Below are 18,668 nucleotides of genomic sequence, written 5' to 3'. Positions count from 1 at the left end.
CGGAAAGAGCGATGGATTCACAGCACCGCTACCCCCTCCACGTTCCGGAGCCCCTTACGGGGTCCCTTCTGCGTATCCGAGGTCGCTCCTGGTGCCCGCCGAATCCCACGGCCACGGGCTCACTCTACCCGTGGTTTTCCTAAACGGGTCGTCGCTGTGCCGCAGCGCACGACCCTTTTCCGCGGAGCCCCTCTTCAACAACTGAAGAGGACCGCCATTGCTGTTTCGCGCCGCCTCCGGAAGTCCAGCAGATGGATCAGGCCAAGGTGAGCCCCTCTAGCCCAGCATCCTGTTTCCAACAATGACCAGTCAGACACCACTGAGAGTCGCACAAGCAGGATCAGGATGTTGCCCATCTACAGCAGCTTAGATTTGGCCTCTGGACATGGAGGTTTAATTCAGTGCTCATGGGTAGTTGCAGTTGCTAGACTTCTTCTCCCTCATGACTTCATTTATGACCCTGTTTAAGCTGTCTGTGTGCAAAAAATGCAATTGCTTTTGGTACCTTCATTATTTTGAGCATGGAACAATTGCTCATTTGCTCATTTGCTCTACCCACAAGTAACAAGGGGAAGGGATTTACTTTCTCTCTGTCTTCTCTTACACAAACATAACTTGCTAATCTGGGCAATATAACTGTGTCCCATGATTTCAGAAGCTGGTTTTAGAAAAAAATTAGTCTTTGTATCCCAGGGGTTCTCACCAAATGCAGCTGGGCCAAACTCTAGAAAGCAACTGAAGCTCATCCAAGGAGGAGACCTTTTCTGCGTTCTCTCCTCCACCTGGCTGCCACCTTCACCACCTTCCTCCTCTGCTTTCCAGCTGGAATTTCAACAAGGCTCTCCTGAGAGATTCTCAGCCGCAGGTACCACTATCTTGGCTGAAGGCACCTTGTTTCTCAAAGGTAGGCATGAGCAGAGAGCATTGTGCCACTATGGCTTGATGGGAGGAATCTTTCACTTACTGTCTTCTTTATATTTCAACTGGTTGCCATGCCAAAGGCCTGCCTCCTCTCCATGGCCTGAAGTTCCATGATGCCTTCTTGGTGAGGGTGAGGCAAGCATGGGCTCAGGGGTGTGTGAGTTGGCCATTGGTATCTGGGTTCTGATTTGTGGCCAGCCAGTGCTTCTGCCTCCCCCCCCCCAATTGCATTTTTCTAGCCAGATGGTGTCACTTCAGGTGAAGCTGGCAAGGTTTGGCTCTGATACACTTCTCCCTTAGCTTTGAATCCTTCATTGAATTATTTTGTTTTGTTTTGTTTTTTTTGTTTTTTAATTTTTTTTAATTGATTTTAATTCGTTTTGCTACATCAAACATTAAAACAAACGGAAAAAAACATACATAACACATACACACAAAAAAGAAATACATAAAAAAAGAGAAATAATAATAAAGAAAACAAAAGAAAAAACACCTCCTAACATAAAATACCAACAAATTAGGTTACATTTACTAAATAACACACAACACTAATTGACTTCCCTTCATCTCGGTTTCAGAATATATTATATGATTTTTTATCTGCAGTTTCTTTTCCTTAGAAAACTCTTTACATCACATGTGTTACGTCACACCTACTGTGATTTTTAGATTTTTTACCTCTGTTTCCATATATGTCATAAATTTATTCCATTCTTTGTTAAACTTTATGTCTTTTTGATTTCTTATTTCTGTGTCATTTTTGCCAATTCTAAATAATCAAATAGTTTGGATTGCCACTCGTTTATAGTTGGGATTTTTGATGTCTTCCAGTTCTGCGCTATTAGAGTTCTAGCAGCCACTGTCGCGTACTGAAAGAGTGTTTGATCTTCCTTTTTGATTTCCTCTCCAATTATCCCCAGCAAAAAGGCTTCGGGTTTTTTTATAAAGGTATATTTAAAGATTTTTTTTAGTTCATTGTAAATAGATTCCCAGAATTTTTTGATAGGCTCACACAACCACCACATATGATAAAAATCGCCCTCCTTGATCTTACACTTCCAACATAATTTATCACCAGTTTTATATATTTTTTCCAATTTTACGGGCGTTACGTACCACCTGTACATCATTTTATACATATTTTCCCTGAGTGTTGTGCATGCCGAGAATCTCATACCTTTGTTCCATAATGCCTTCCATTTGTCAAACTCTATATTATGTCCGAAGTCCATTGCCCATCTCACCATTACCTCCTTTACTTCTTCATCTTTGGTGTCCCATTCAAGTAACAGGCTGTACATTTTCGATAGGAGTTTTGTTCTATTTTCTAGTATTTCAATCTGGAATCTAGATTTTTTCTCACTTATCCCATTCTTTTTGTCTTCAGTCCATATAGAATTAATTTGGTGAAATTGGATCCATCCTGTCAATTTGTTCTTTATTTCTTCATAAGGCCTAATCCTCCAACCAGTCTCTGTTTTTACTAGCAAGTCTTCATAGGTCCATCTTTCTCCTTCGATGTTTGTTTTTTTTATTGTCAGGATATCAATTGGCGATAGCCACCAAGGGGTCTTTTGTTCCAATAATTTTTTATTTCTTTCCCACACTTCCAGCAGTGGTCCTCTAAAAATGTGGTTAGAAAAACCTTTATGAACCTTTCCCTTGTTACGCCATAGGTAAGCGTGCCAACCAAATCTTATATTAAATCCTTCTAGATCTAACAGGTATTTATTTTTAATAACAATCCAATCTTTGACCCAACAAAGACACGAGGCTTCGTAATACAACTTTAAATTTGGGACTGCGAATCCTCCCCTATCTCTTTGATCTGTAAGTAATTTGAATCTTGTTCATTTAAGAGCACAGATTCTGTGATAAAATAATTACTGGTATCCTGTTGGAACACCATCACTGCTAGCTGGCAGGGGTGTACTGATTGCCATCTAGGTTGCAAAATGTACTCTGACTGCTAGAAAATTAAGAGCCAGAAAAAAGGAGGGGGCTGTGTGTGAATAGGATGTGCTTTTGCTCTATTATGTTTGTAGTGTATAGGCACAAGTTTATATGGAGGGTCCATGTCCCCTTTGTTTCTGAGAGAAGTTGTACTTAAATTAAGCATGAGGTTTTTTTTAATGCAATACTGTATGTTAAGAAACCTGCATTTTCGTATGTATTCTATATCACCATTTTTGTATTGAATTGTGGTGGCCTATGGCTTTGAACAAGAAAGAGATACTTTAGTTGGACCCTCAGGGCAGCCTGGAGCCAAAGTTATGAATCACGTTCTCTGGACAAACAAAGCTGTGTTGTCCCTCCCTCTGGGCCTTGATAGGGATTGCTGCTGGGATTTTCCATGAAACTGTAAGAGGGAAGGTGGAAAGCGGCATAACCAAAGCACAGGGTATTTTGCAGTTATCTGGATCTGAAAACACAAAGCCAGAAGGAACTTGTGTGCCGCATAGATGGCATCCTTGCACCTGATTTTAGGAAGTGGGAGGAGACTGAGCAGCAGTGCCACGTGGCAAGGATGTCAGGACATATTTGTAGCAATGTCATTGTGGGAAGCTCCCTGCAAGATTTGCTGTTCCAAACTTGAATGATACTGAAGCATAAAACATACATGATTTGTGCAACTCCTGCTCAGATTGTACTCTCTGGGAAGCGTTGGCTGCCCTTGGTTTCCATTCTCAGATGGTGCCCCCCCCCACTCATTCCTCCAGGCTGCCACTTAACAGACACATTCCCATTTCCTATCATTACATCTTCCATAACTCTTTATGAAATAAAATATTCTCTTCCATTCAAATAAGCCCCTTCCCAGCTCTGCCAAGATTGTCACAAAATGTTGTGAGTGCGTTGTGCACGGGGATGGGGGGTGTCTAGTATTGACTTCTGTGTTCGATTATACAACCTCTGGAAATACTTTTGTTCATTCTTAAGATACATTAGTTCTTGTTTGTTGTAACAAGCAGCATTTTCAGCCACCGTGAATGGAATGTTTCGCTTTAACGTTACTTCCTGTAGGCTGAGCAAAATCTTTAAAACATCAGCGAACATGTTTATAGCAGAATGCTCTCCTAATTAGTCATGGTTCCTTTCACTTTAGTGTCCTTTCATGCGAAGTTGGCTGACTCTTTCAGTAGCAAGCAGGTGAAGGGAGGGCAGCAGTCAGCCTGTTTAAAGGGCATCTTCTTAGATTTCCATGACCTGCCCTACTGTGAGGTGGGGTCAGTAAGGTGCATGTTCATGAAAGGGGCAGTAAGCCTGCCAATCTTGCCATGGAACGGGTGGAGAGAGAGAGACTTAATTTATCTCTACAGACACTATAAACCTAATGGGGGAACAAGAGCTGTTGGGAGTGTTTATGCTTAGAGTCCTTCTGCCTTATGCTCTGCCTGCACATACATACAAATAAATTGTGTATCCCAAAGACACCATAAGCCTTTGCACAGCAGCCTTCATTCCAAAGAAACAAAACCCATGGTATGTGTTGGGACCCCTGAAACTTTACCGCTTGGAGATTGGGTTGCACATAACAACACTTCCTAGAATCTGCAGAACTTTCTGAAATTCCACAAGTTTTGATTTTGAGATAGGCAATTGGCACAATGTTATTGTAACAACATCAGCTTCCTTTGAGTCCATCAGCTTCTATCATATTTTTCCATCTGTTTTTTATGTATTTATTTATTGGTATTGGTATTGGTATTGGTATTGGTATTGGTATTATAAGGTTGCAGGGCAAGTAAGGAAAGCACAAAAATAATGGTTGCTATTTGATGCTAGTTCCACTCTGAGCAGACCCACTGAAGCTAATGGCCATAACTAACTTAGATTCATTCAAGGTGATGGAAGGTCATGTAAGAAAGACCTGCTTGGTAGTGGCTATCAAGTTCAGGAACACACTTCCTGGGAATTCAGCTACCACCAACATGACCCCAACTTCTTTCATCTGCTTTGCATGTAGAATGTCCCAAGTTCAATCCCTTACAGCAGGCTTCCTCAACCTTGGCCCTCCAGATGTTTTGAGACTATAATTCCCATCATCTCTGACCACTGGTCCTGCTAGCTAGGGATCATGGGAGTTGTAGGCCAAAAACATCTGGAGGGCCGAGGTCGAGGAAGCCTGCCTTACAGCATCGCCAGGTAGGGGTAGGAGAGAACCTCCCTGCCTGAAACTTAGTGAGCCATTGCTGCCAGTAGCTGCAGGCAGTATTGAGCTAGATAGACCAATGGTCTGACTCTCAGGCAGCTTCCCAGGTTCCAGTGACGAGTAAAAATATTGCTCTTTCATTGGGTACTTGCTTAGAACACCTGCTTCGTTTTGTTCTCCTTGCTGTGATTTTTGCTGGTGTTTATACTGCTCTAGCATTAGGTATTCCTTTTTTTTTTGTATTTGTTTGCTCCCCCAGACTTACCATTTTTGGTGCTGAAATAGCAGCGGATGCTTCTTCTAATACCCAAATGTTTGACTGCAGTCCTGTAAGATGGTTGCTGGTGCTTGGGAAGGGGAGCAGGTACAAAAGACAAGGCTTTCAGCTGCAGCAACACAGAAGGATCCCTGTTGCTGGTTCTTTCAAATCATGACACTTTGCTTTTCCTAGCAGCCCCTTGAACTGCCTGAATGTTCCTTTGTTGTTTGGCATCCAGTGAAATGCAGCGTCATGAGCCAATAACTCTTTCCGTGCTGTTGTGATTGCTGTTGTCATGTCTGGAATAAACTTTGCTAGATCCTGGCCATTCCTAGAAATCTTTGTACATCAACCTTATTCTTTGGACCAGGCATTCCAATGCTGGCTTTGATTTTAGTTGCATCAGGTATTAGGCCATCTTTGGTTAACCTATGTCCTCAGCATTTAATTTCTGACATGGCAAATCTGGACTTTTCATTCTGTTTCAGGTTCCTCTCCCAATACCTGTCTAGAATTGGCTTCAGGCATTCTTGCTGATGTTTACCTACTATGATGTTGTCAGTTCAACATATGATGCCGTCATACAGGGGGCCTCTTCAGTCATTACCATTAAGTGGCTCTTGAAAACATTTCTTGTTTTGTTTGGCCTTCTATTGACTTTCTATGTGAGTTAGTAATGTGGTTGCTGCTGCTTTACTGTATTTAGTGGTGACTGGTTTAAACTAAATGCTCCTTTTAAAATATTTTATTGTTTGCTAGCTTTTGTAAAGTTAATGTGTAAATGTATTAAAATAAATAAAATGGCAACTGGATCAGCCTTTGGTACCTATATGGAGCTGAAGCGATACCAAATGGTAATTAAGAGAAAATTAATTACTAATGATCCAAATGTCCTAAATGGGAAGCATGAGAGGCAGATCCTGCAAGAAGGAAGTTTCTGATTAGTAGCCTTGAAGAGCTGCAATGACACTTGGCTGTTCTGCAATCAACAGCATGAGGCAGTATGGTGTAGTGGTTAAGAGCAGTAGACTCGTAATCTGGTGAACCGGGTTCGCATCTCCGCTCCTCCACATGCAGCTGCAGGGTGACCTTGGGCCAGTCACACTTCTTTGAAGTCTCTCAGCCCCACTCACCTCACAGAGTGTTTGTTGTGGGGGAGGAAGGGAAAGCAGAATGTTAGCCGCTTTGAGACTCCTTTGGGTAGTGATAAAGCGGGATATCAAATCCAAACTCCTCCTCCTCCTCCTCCTCCTCCTCTTCTTCTTCTTCCTCCTGCAATTGCATACTGTGAGAGGAAATTTCCAACTAGCCATTCCTACACTTAAAAAAAGAAGAAAGGGAATATGCACAATCTAATATGAGGGTGGTCCATTCTGACAGAGGATCTGTATTCCAGTTTCGGGGGTGGGGGTGGTTCTCTGCCTTCAAAGTTTTGGGAGATAGGTCAGTCAAGGAATTGATGGGCAAAACTTTCAGAAGCAGTGCTTTGACCATGATAATGACACCCAGTAGTTGTCCTGGTTTTTGCATAAAGTTCTTAGTTAGGGAAATATTTTGGCTATGTGAGGAACAAGCCTCTGAAATGCAGATGGTTTTAATGAGGATCCAGATACACCATCCACATTAGAAACAAATTCCAGCCAGTGGAAACTCACTATGGACTGTTATATGGAGCAGAGCAGAATTGCAGTTATGTAAACAGGGGAGAAGGAATCCAATAGTCACAGGGACCACAGCAGAAAGGAAGAGTCCAGAACGAAGTTCAGTGGAGCACCACCCTCCCCGCTCCCTGCCAACAGCCTGTGAGTTTCTGAGGAAAGTACACATCCCTCAGTCTGATGTCTCTGCTGTGACATGGGAAATTTGTGTTTTCAAAATTATACACACAGTGTGCCTAATTCAAGGAATGTTTTTAGCTGCACCCAAGCAACCGGCTGTGCAGTTTTATCCCTGACTGTGTGGAATACAATTGTTTTTGCTATGCTGTGTGGAGCTGGAGGAGTGGCTGGGAACATGAGGTGGTTGGTGCCTGCCCTGTTCCTGGCAATTGCGTAAGAATGACACCTGAAAAAGTGGGTGACATATGTGAAAAGACGCCCCTTGAAGTCATCCGAGAGCCTTCCTGTTGTTTGCTTGGCACCTGGCTGCTCCAAGGCCATGGAGGTGAAGAGGGCAGAGGCCGCTACACAACAGGCCATGCAAGAGGATGAGAATGTGAAGTCACTAACCAAACATTGGTGATGAAATTAGCCAATATTGACTTGGCTTCAAAGGAGGGGGGGCGGGAGGGGGGTGAAAGCTCTCCACAAATGGGAGAAAGTGGTTCCTGCTGCCTTCCTTTCCCCTCCCTTCCCATTGCACAACGGCTTGCTGCGGAGAGTCTCATAACACAAGTCATGGTAACCTTCCCCACCCATCAAGGCACGGAGTTCATTGTCCTCCATGGGGGGCCCTGTGCAGATCTTTGGTGCTGGATAGAAATAAGGTCTCTTACTGGTGCAGCTTGACGGCAGATAGAGGAGGGAGTTAAATCCAGCTAAAAGAGAGTGAAACCCAAGCACTGCAAAGGGGAGAGAGGAGGAATGGGGGACCCCCCACCCCCCGCCCTAGTCTATGAAGTGGCATCTCTTGATAAACAAAAGGCTGGAGATGCTGCTGTTGGGTCTGCAAGCAGGAACCTCCCTAGAGCTAGTCCTCATGTTTGGGGAGGAAGGAGGCGATGGAGGCAAACTCCCAGAAAGTGAATGAAACAGTCAGAGGATGCTGTGGTGACTGAAAGCCTGATGGGGAGGGGGGAATTCCACAAGGTAGACCTTGCAAAGAGCCCATTTGCCCCTTCAAGAGCAGAGAGGCAGCACGGGCCACACCCACTTGCCCAACTTCTGCTTCCTGCAGCAGCATCACCAGGGCCCCTGCCAAGCTGTAGGTGCCTTCCTGGTAGGCAGAAGGGGAAGGGGAGAGTTTGTGGATGCTGCCGGCTGTGCTGTGCGTAAAAAAAACTCCGAGGATGGAGGAGACTGGATGGAGGATGGAGCCTGGGTAGGAAGGTGCCAGAGAGTCTGCTGCTGGCTTTGCACTTCTGGGGCCGAAGGAAAGGAGAGCATCTGGGATGGGTTACTGGAAGAGCTGCTGATGCATTCTGTGTGCATTGTGGGGAATCTTTCTCCCACTGTGCTAAATAGACCCCTCACCATTCTCTGTGCTCTGTCCAGGGATTCCGCCCCACAAAAGAGGTTTCAGGTTGTGTTACCCCCATAGCATGCCTGCCGCCCAGCCTTTCTGAGGGGAGCACTTTCTGGAGGCTTCTTGAGCAGCACTTGTGAGGTCCCAAATGTTTAGCAGTCCTCCCTCGCGCCTGCAGACTGCCAGCCTTACGTAACTCAGGCTATCAGTTGATGCAAAGTTGAACCAAAGGGCTCCTGTCGACTGAACCTTGCAAGGTGACAGGCAGAGTCATTGCTTGCATCAACTGGGAGGGAGAGAGGGAGGGAGGGAGACAGGGTGCCTTGCCAGGCACATTATGGTGGGGGAGAAATGTCTCAAGGCCAGCCACGCTCTGCTACAGCCTGCAGAACTGGGCAGATCATCTTGGCACCAGCGACGCTTCAGGGTGGGCAATGGGGAAAGGGGTCACGGAGCCTGACGCTTGAGGGTGAGCCTGATGGGGCCCTAGAATTGGCCTTGAGGGACAGGTGTTGACCTGGCACTGCCAGTCATCCTGTTTTCTGCCCTCAGTGTTGTTCTGGCTGTGGAAGAGACCTTGTGCCACTTGCAAAGCTGGGAGGGGGGCTCCTTGGCACAGAAACACTATTGGTGCCAGCCAGAGAAGGCAAAGCCTGTAATTAAGGGCGCCTTGCAATGCCAGCGACTATACCTTGACCAGCTATACTGACTGGTGGGCATTGTTTGCTCATGGGTGCTTTCTGAGCCAGGCTGTTCAGAAGCTACCAATTTCTTTCTCTCCCTCTAGGCCCGAGGTAGATACACATCCATTAGCTGCTTAGGCTAGCTCTCCACCACCCCTCCAGAAATGAGATCTGCCTCTTTGCTGGAGATTAATGGGGTCCCTGTCAGGCAGGTACCCTTTGATCTTCAGCTGCTGGGGGTGTGGTGGGGCTGGCTGCCTGTGGTTGGAGGAGGGCGATAGGACTGTTGTTGCTATCAGGACACCTCCTCTTCGCTTGCTTGCTTGCTTGCTTGCGTGCGTGGATGTGGGTGGGGGGGAACATTTGGGACTCATTAGTGCTTTGCAACGTGGAGCTGGAGATGATGGGATGAATGCAGCTGATTGCATCAGGCCAAGACTGCCAGGCTAAGCCTTGGACCACTGAGGAAATTAACACACCCCTTTCCACTGTGGCACCCAGCCTCTGCAGGCCCAATATTCTCCAGCAATGAGGGTTGCAATCTGGCTGCCCCTGGTACTGGAGGGGTGGCATACTCACCTGACCTGCCAAGGCCAGACTGGGAGGGGCCCTACCCCAATTTTGTGCTCGCACTTCACAAACGGGATCGGGGAGTTGTGGGGGTGTAGATGGCAGTCGAAGGGTTAACATCCAGGCAGTGTTTGCTCCAGATGTTTGGAGCTAGACTATTACTGAGCTGGTGTGTCTGTGTGTCCTGATTGGGGGGGGGAGTGCAGCCCTCCCTATCAGCCAATCATTAAAGGTCTCCAAGCTGACACCCAGTTCTTGGCTGGGAATCTGCAGTGGGGCCCTGTTGTGCTCCTGCCCGCCTATCCCACATAAAAGGGCCAAGGGAAGGCTCTGATCTCCCCATTCAGCAGCTCCAGAGCAGGCAGTGCGGCCTGCCAGGTTCATCAGAGGTGCCTCGTTCGCCCACCTTTGCCACCACACAAAGCTGCAGCTGCTGCCACATAGGTAAGAGGCTCCTTGAGGTGCCACCTGTAAGCCTGACGGGGTCTGAGCTGGTGTCCACGGTCCCTGGGATGGAGTCCTTTGCGGGGAACAAGCACCGCATGAAGGGCTGCAACAAAGTGGCGGAGGCAGAACTCAGGTGCTTTTCCTGGGACACCCCTGTCCCAGCATGTACACCCTCCGGAGACCAGGAGTGACCTGAGCAGACACAACAGAGAACCTGGAGGTGGACAATTGCAAAGGGACTGGCCTGGCCTCTTGGGCCAGCGGAGGCTCTGGAACAAGGAACCGAGGAATTCTGGCGTCTGTGGAGAGTGGTTTTGGCGTCTGTGTAGCTTGTTCCAAGAGGAGCCAGGACTTGAGGTGGCTCGGGGTGGAGGGTGCAGGCTGGCTTTATCTTGGGAGGCAGGTGGCACCACACCTGCAACCAAATTTACTGCCATATTATGATTATTGTTTTATTCTGGGAGTACAGAGAGGAAATGACTTTTCAGCCAACGTGAAGAGGTTCCTTGGCCTTTTGCAGCTGGCACTGGAGACTTCTTAGTTGTGCCCCTGGCTCTCATGTGCCCTTCTTGCCCAGGGAGCCACCAGCTGCCTCTCACTCACCTTGCTGCTTCCTTTGCCACATCCCACCAGCTTTGCCTTCTCAGCTCTCTCCAGCTGTGCCAGATTCTTTGGAGCGAGACAGGGGGACAGAGGGAGGGAAGGGGGCAATGCAAGTCATATTTCTCCCAAGGCAAGTGCAGGGCTCCTTCCCTTCTTTCTCTCCTGGTCCAATGTTTGCTGGGTTTTCCCCTCAGTGTTTTACAAGGACAGTGGCTGACTCAGCCCTTGGATCTTGCCCATAAGATCCCTTGGTGGTCATTCTCAGGTTCCGACGACACTGTTTGGGCTTCTCAAATGGCATTTGAAATTCCTGACAAATCACTCCCTTTTGTTCTTAAATCTGTCTCTATAATTAATCAATTTGATTTTTTAAAAAATCATGGCTTAAAGACAAACAGCCTAAAACACTTGACAGGATTTTTCATAGTAGACCAAAATTCATTTATACACCCCTTTTTGAGTTCTAACAGTGCTTCAACAATACTCTCTCACTCATCCTAACAGCAACCCTGAAAGGTAGGTCAGGAGAGAATGGCTTCCCTGAGGTCACCCAGTGAATTTATACTGGAGATGAACTCCAAAGTGAAGAATGGGGGTGTCCTCCTACCCCCAGCACTTAGGCACAACTAGACAAATATATTTTGAAAGAGAACTTGGTCAAAGCCTGCCCAACACACACACACGCAGTGGTGTCTTGTCATTCACATGCCAAGTACATGTTGTCCCTACCTCGGTGGGAAGGAGGGCATAGAGGGAAAACACATTTCCCTCATCCAAGTTGGCCTCCAGCCCAACTGCAGTTCTTGCCCCACTCCCCGCACATCTCCACCCCCTTTTACCAGCTTCCCTGCTGTGAGGCTTGATCAGGGTCCTGCTAGGGGGATGTGGCAGCTGACTTGGCTCCTCCTGCACTAAGAGCTGCCTGCTCAGGACTGGTGCTTCCACCCATGGACGTAGCTTGGATTTTTGTTGGGGAGGGGCAGAATCGACATGATTGGTCAGTTAAGTATTTCTATTGTTTTACTTTATCTGGGGGGGCAGCTCCCCCCACCGCTGCCCCTTGGCTGCGCCCATGTCTCCACCCAATTCTGCCATGGCAGTGGCCTTGAACAGACAGCAGCCTTGAAGAGAGGATTGTGTAATCATGGATGTCGGCCCACCTGCTCTTTGCACTTCCTTTCCAGCGATGGAATCCTACCTGATCCACGTGAATGGCAAGACGTCCCCGCCCTCCATCCTCGATGTCCACGTCAGCCTCAATGGCGGGAAGGGCCCTTCTCTGGGCAAGGGGAAAAACCGCAAGGCCCACTGGGCCGTCAGGGCTTCCGAAATGTCCAAGAGGACCTTCAACCCCATCCGAGCCATTGTGGACAGCATGAAGGTGGAGCCCAACCACCAGAAGCCCCTGATCTCTCTGTCCATAGGTAAGCAGGTGGGCTATGGAGGGACCGCGAGGTGGGGGCTCCTGCCAATGCCCCACCCTCAAGTGACATGGATTCCCCTCATGTTTCCCCACAGGGGACCCAACTGTGTTTGGGAACCTCCCAACAGATGATGAGGTCATCCAAGCGATGAAGGAGGCCCTGGATTCTGGGCAGTATAATGGCTATGCCCCCTCAGTAGGTAAGTCCTGGGAGATGCTTTCAGTGTATGCAGCCCCTATTTTGCTTTTGCTGCAAAAGTCTAACATGCCAACTCTTCTGGGAATCCTCTACACAGGTTACTTGTCTTGCCGGGAGGTGGTCGCAGGCTACTACACCTGCCCAGAAGCCCCCTTGGAAGCCCAGGTAACTGACCCTGACTGCTGCATGCATTGCCATCTGACCTTGATGCTGAGAAAATTAGCTTTTGCAAACCCTGGCCAGCACCTCCACAACTCACTGTACTGGAACTGGAGCTTGCCCAGATAGGATCCTGGGCCTGGAATCTTTATTAGGAACCCAGGAAGCTGCTTTTTACTGAGTCAGACAACTGGTCCACCTAGCTTGGTATTGTTCACATTGACAGGCAACATTGTCTCTCCAGGGTTTCAGGCAGAGAGTCTCTCCCAGCCTAAGTTGAGCCATTGGGGATTCAACCTGGGACCTTCTGTATGCTAGCAGGGACCCCCCCCCCCTTCATTCCAGGCTCCTGGCCAGGAATTTCCAGAAAGAGCCAGTGAAGAAACCTTTCCCTCCCCTTCTGTGCTTCTTCTGGGCTAGTCTTTCCTGGTGGTTGCTACCCGCCAGGCTCACAGCAGCCTACTCTGCTCCCTCTTCCTTTGCAGGACGTGATCCTGACAAGCGGCTGCAGTCAGGCCATTGAGCTGGCCCTGGCTGTGTTGGCCAACCCCGGGCAGAACATCCTGGTGCCACGGCCTGGTTTCTCCCTCTACAAAACCCTGGCTCAGTCCCTGGGCATCGAGGTCAAATTCTACAACCTCTTGGTAAGCTGGGGCAGGAGATGGCGCAGCAGAGAGGCATGGCACAAGCAGGAAGACAAGCAGGAGCTCCCTTGCAGGGCTCTGCCTGCCTCTCCACAGAGCTCAGCTATAAAGAAGGGCTGCCTGTTGACGCGTGTTCAAGGCCTGGGGACCTGTTCTCCATCTCCCCTTCTTTAGACTGGGCCCAAACCCAGGCTGGGAGGTGTTGCAGGGCTCTTGGAAGAGAAAAGGGGGGTCAGTATCCTGACCAGTTGACAGTTGCTCCAACCGCCATCCCTTTTCACCTGCCCAGGACCTCCGGCCCACCCTGACCCTGGCAGGAAGCCTGGTTCATGGGTACCAGGCTGAGGTCCTGAAGTGGGGGCATTCCTCACCTCTTCCTCCCTTTTCTTCTCCCTGCAGCCAGAGAAATCATGGGAAATTGACCTGAAGCAAATGGAGTCGCTGGTGGATGACAAGACAGCTTGCTTGATTGTGAACAACCCATCTAACCCCTGTGGCTCCGTTTTCAGCAAAAGCCACCTCCAGAAGATCCTGGCAGGTGAGGATCCCCCACCGTGTGTGTGTGTGTGTGTGTGTTTATCCCAGGCCTTGCTCTGGGGAAGAAAGAAGGAAACAGAGTCAGGGGGCTGACTAGATTTCTTTCTGTCTGTCTCTCTTAGTTGCCTCCAGGCAGTGTGTCCCCATCTTGGCCGATGAGATCTACGCTGACATGGTGAGTGAGGCAGAAGCACCCCTGGCCCCTCGGAAGGCCAAGCACAGCAGCTGGAACCCTTCTTCCCGGGAGAAGCTCCCTCCCATCTTCTGACACATGGCTGGGAAAGCAGGGAGTGGGGTGGGTCTGCCTGAGGTGGCTTGGTCTTCTCCACAATCACAGCCAGCTGCACTAGCATCCCCCTTACCTGCTTCACACGCCCATTAGGTGTTTCTATCACTACTTACTCTGGTATTCCTTCTTCTGCACTCCCCCCCCCCACTAGGTGTTTGAAGACTGCAAATATGAGTCCCTAGCAAAGCTCAGCACCAACGTGCCTATCCTCTCATGCGGAGGCCTTGCCAAGCGGTGGCTGGTGCCTGGCTGGAGAATGGGCTGGATTCTCATACATGATCGCAGGGAGATCTTTGGGAAGGAGGTAAGTTGGCAGAACTCGGTGCTGCCCTGACTTTCTGCACCCGGTCCAGGAGCTGGTGTGATGGAGGAAAAGAGTTCATGCCCCCCACCGCTTCACAGCCACCCTCTGAGCCTGATTCATGTAGCCTTTGTGCCCCAATGCCCACTGTCTGTGCTAGGATGTCAAGGAGGCAGTGTTCCCTGCCTCCTGGGTCTGGTCAGTGAAAGGCTGCCCGATGCCCCCTACTCCAAATGGGCTCTGAACAGGAACAAGTTGGTTTGAGTAGCAGCTGCTTCTTGAGAGGGCCAGGAGATCCCTCCCCAACTTCCTGTGCCCTCTACACCGGTGCAAGTTCTGCACAGGTTCCCTCCATAGCACCCATAGTAGAATGCAGACTCTCTTTCCCACCTTCCCAGCTCTGCCTTTGGTTTGGGGGCACACTGAGCCACAAGAGGGCTCTTGCTGTGACTGCGGAATTTCACTCTCTTAGATCAACTTGGGGATCAGGTCATGCCCCTCCTTACTGAGCTCTCTCTCCCCTGTGCATCTTTTAGATCAGAGACGGCCTCCTGAGGCTGAGCCAGAGGATTCTGGGCCCCTGCACAGTTGTCCAGGGAGCTCTCAGCCGCATCCTTCGCCAGACGTCCCCGGAATTCTACCACAACACCCTCAGCTTTCTCAAGGTACATCTCTTCTCTTTGAAAGGAAAGGGAGAAAAGAAATAGGAACAACAAGCACATAAGTAAAAGCAGGACTAGACCAAAAGAACTATTAAAAACAGAGTGGGTGGGGAGCACCAGGGAGTGCTCAAGCTTCACAAAACCCCTCTTGCTTATCCCTCCCAACTCCTTGGAGGGCAACAGGGATGCTCCCCAACCCATAAACACCGCTTGGGTGGTGGGAGTGGACAATGTGACTCCTCTCACCCTGGGGAGCTGCACTGGACTGGAGGGGGCAAGGAGGTGCTCAGCACAGCACCCACAGCCCCTCCCTGTTTAGCCCTTTGGAACTGATTGGATCATTTAATAATCCAGCTTGGCATGAATTGGTCAGTGAAACTGTTACAGTTAAATGAATGTGCATATTAATGAAATCTCTGCATAGATTCCTTTTTGAGATTCCATTGATATGCTAGTTCGGAAGGATGGACCTCAGCTCAATGGTAGAGCAATCTGCTTTGCACACAGAAAGTCTGAGGTTCTACATCTCCAGGCAGAGCTTGGTGAGACTCTCTATCTAAAACCCTGTAGGGCTGCTGCCTGTCTGTGCAGGCAATACTGAGCTGGATGGGCCAATGGTATAAGGCAGTTTCCTATGCCCTTGTGAATGTTAAGCGTCCCTATTTTATATTCATCCAATGTAGTAATATATACTCTCAACTATTCCCCACCACATAGCACATCAGAGCCAAACACTGTGTCAAAAGCTTTGCTCTTTTCAGCACTGGGAAGACCCAATATTCATGGCAGTGATCATGGAAATAAATGACAGCTGCGGGATGGGGGGGCACTCAGTGGAATGCACACACCTGGAGCACTGGGAAAATAACACAGTGCAAGTGTGGACAGGGCTGGCAAGCAGGTCAATTTTTTGTGGCCCCATCAGTTCCCAGGGTGGGCAGGTTTTAATTCATCAACAATGTACCCTTTTAAGCCTTTATCCATGGTGAACACCATAGTGTTGGGTGGTCCCAGCGGGGACCCTGGGATGCTTGTGCCTGCAATCTGACCTGACTCCTCCTCCTTCCTCCTTCCCTTTGCAGTCCAATGCTGACCTCTGCTATGATGCCCTTTCCACTGTCTGTGGCTTGCAGCCTGTCCGGCCATCAGGGGCCATGTACCTCATGGTGAGTGGCTTCCTGTCACTTGCAGAGCTTTGCCCCTGAGATGGGCAAATGCCAGGCAGATCATCCCTAACTCTGTGTTTCCTCCTCTTCCTTGCTGCAGGTGGGCATTCAGATGGAACACTTTCCAGAGTTTGAGAATGATGTGGAGTTCACAGAGAGGCTCATTGCTGAGCAGTCCGTCTTCTGTCTGCCGGCCACGGTGAGCATCTTTATTTGCAAGAGAGTTATGGGAGGCCCTGGGAGTTACTGGAGCCCCGGGAGCTGTACTTGGCAGAGAAGAGGTACTCTGCTCGGCTCCACTTTCCCTGGGCCTCTGCTTCTCAGCTGACCCCACCTGCCTTTCCTCTCCTTTAGCTAGTCTTTCTTCTTGATGCTTGTGATTCTATGATTCTATGATTCGCAAAGCACTCCCACCATGCATGGCATGAGGGGACATTGCTTGCATTTCACAATCTCAGTGCCAGCTGGCTCAGCGCCCACACCCCTGGCTGCTGAACAATGGCACCTTGTGAGGTGCTGTGAGGCTCCCTTCCCCAGATCCCCAGCCGCTTGCTGCCTCCTGCTACGTGGGCCTTGGAGAATGGCCATTGCACTTGCCGGCAGCACCATTCCTTGAGACAAGCCTGCTGGATCAGGTCAATAGCCCATCTGGTTCTGCATCCTGTTCTCACAGTGGCTGACCAGAAGTCTGTGAGAAACTGACAAGCACTCCTTGTGTGGAAGAACAAGCAAGGCAGAGACCCTCCACAGTGGTGTCACCACATTGCTTGCCCTTGGTTGACTCTACACTGACTAGCAGCAGCTCTCCCAAATCTCCCTTGGAGAGAGTGTCCCCTTGCCCAGACTTTTCCATTGGGAAAGGCAGGGAGATCAGCCAGGAATATTCTGCATGCAAAGCAGGAGGTGTTGACCCTCCCCTTAACATGCCCACCCCAAACTCCCACACATTTCTCCTACCCGGTCTTGGTGTCAGAGTCTGGTGTGTGCAGGATCTCCAAGGCACCAGAGATGGTCCTTCGAGATTCTCTCGCCACTCCTTAGGGAGTCAGCCTTGTAAAGGATCCACATGGTGGCTCCTGGCCCCTGATGCCATCTCAATGGCCCTCTTCTGCTTCTTCTGACAGTGCTTTGAGTACCCAAACTTCTTCCGTGTGGTGATCACAGTGCCCGAGGAGATGATGGTGGAGGCCTGTCGGCGCATTCAGCAATTCTGCGAGAGGCACTACGAAGGCGCCGAAGGATCCCAGGACCTGGAATGTGACAAGTAGCTGAGGGTCCCTGCCTGCCCGCCCGCCCTCCTGCCTGTCTGCCTCCACTCCTCCTGCAGTGAGTTGGGCTCACAGGGCCTGTGCCTCGCCAGCCTCTGTCCACTGGCTCAACACCACTTCTGTGTGCCACAGCCTCTGAAGCCCCCATACAACCATGACACTTGCCTGGAGGTAGATCCCCACAGAGACACTCCTCCCCTGCAGGCCCCCTCCTGCCTGTGCCCAGGGCAGCCAAAGAACTCCAGCAGGCGCTGCTGGCACTGGGTGCTCCTGGCAGCCTCTGCAGTGGTGTGGTGTTGCTGGAGCCTCCCAGATGCCCTCCGGAAAGATCTGCCAGCCCTCCCAACCTCTCCTTCTGCAGAGACCGTGCTGAGTCCTGGGCTGGCACAGGCCACCGTGGGCACCCATCTCCCCCTTTCCCCCACCCATGTCCTCCTGTGCCTGTTTGATGTTCATAAGTTATTATACCTTTTGTATGAATAAATGCATGAAAAATACCTGGCCTTGTGACAAGATCTGGCTTTCTTTCCTCTGTGTGTCAAACTCTCTTCCAGCAGCAGCAGCCGCTGCTGCAAGCAAAGCAAAGGCCAGGGGAAGACTTAGGGGGGCCTGGGCGCTGCAGGAGTTCTTGGGACTCCTGACCTGATATGGAGTCCCAGCAGAAGTAACACCTGCTTCTCGCTTTTCCATTTTAGCCAAGGGCAGGGTGGAAGGAAGAAGGGAGGAAGCCCCAGAGACATACCCATCTCCTCTTCTGAGTGTCCTTCACACCTTCAGACCTATAACCTGCAATGTGGCTTAATAATAGTTTCCTCTTCCCAGAAAACTCTGAGAACCGTGGCTCTGTGAAGGGAATAGGTGTCATCTAACCAGGGGTGGAGGAAGGGGGGGCAGTGGGGGCGGTGTACCCCAGGTGTCACCACTGAGGGTGTGTGTGACAAAATGCCAGGCAGCACTCACCGTAGGGCCTGCAGTGCGCCCGAGCCATGCGTCTTTCCTGAGAAAATGCCCCAAATGGTCCGCCCTCTGCCTCCCCCTCAGCTGTAGGGCAGCTGAGTGGGAGGAGGCAGGCAGACTCCTCGGAGGCCCCGCAGAGCATCCTGCCCCAGCTGCCCTGCCCTGCGGGTGGCTGGCCCTGCCCCTGGGCGCGGGGCACGCGCGCCGCCCCAGGCGCCTGATCAGCTTGCTTCGCCACTGTACC

At 49.8% G+C, this 18,668-nt stretch overlaps 1 protein-coding gene across 2 annotated transcripts; it reads left to right on the top strand.

Annotated features, from left to right (window-relative positions):
* Nucleotides 1-340: 340 nt before the first annotated feature.
* TAT (tyrosine aminotransferase) lies at nucleotides 341-17,964 on the top strand. 2 transcript variants are annotated; one of them, XM_053399794.1, is made up of 12 exons: nucleotides 341-865; nucleotides 12,004-12,243; nucleotides 12,338-12,442; nucleotides 12,539-12,606; nucleotides 13,086-13,244; nucleotides 13,644-13,782; nucleotides 13,904-13,956; nucleotides 14,222-14,374; nucleotides 14,908-15,036; nucleotides 16,116-16,199; nucleotides 16,300-16,398; nucleotides 17,324-17,964. In XM_053399794.1, exons 1-12 carry the CDS (start codon nucleotides 646-648, stop codon nucleotides 17,465-17,467), a joined length of 1,593 nt encoding a protein of 530 aa, XP_053255769.1. In that variant the 5' UTR covers nucleotides 341-645; the 3' UTR covers nucleotides 17,468-17,964. The 2 variants fall into 2 exon arrangements, with proteins under 2 accessions (XP_053255769.1, XP_053255770.1); XM_053399795.1 differs by lacking the exon at nucleotides 341-865 and adding an exon at nucleotides 9,605-10,213.
* Nucleotides 17,965-18,668: the final 704 nt, after the last annotated feature.

The sequence above is a fragment of the Podarcis raffonei genome, chromosome 8, assembly GCF_027172205.1.
Source record: "Podarcis raffonei isolate rPodRaf1 chromosome 8, rPodRaf1.pri, whole genome shotgun sequence".
NCBI classification, from domain to species: domain Eukaryota; kingdom Metazoa; phylum Chordata; class Lepidosauria; order Squamata; family Lacertidae; genus Podarcis; species Podarcis raffonei.
The sequence above is the reverse complement of the archived record's forward strand: the minus strand, read 5'-3'. Positions and strand labels throughout refer to the sequence as shown.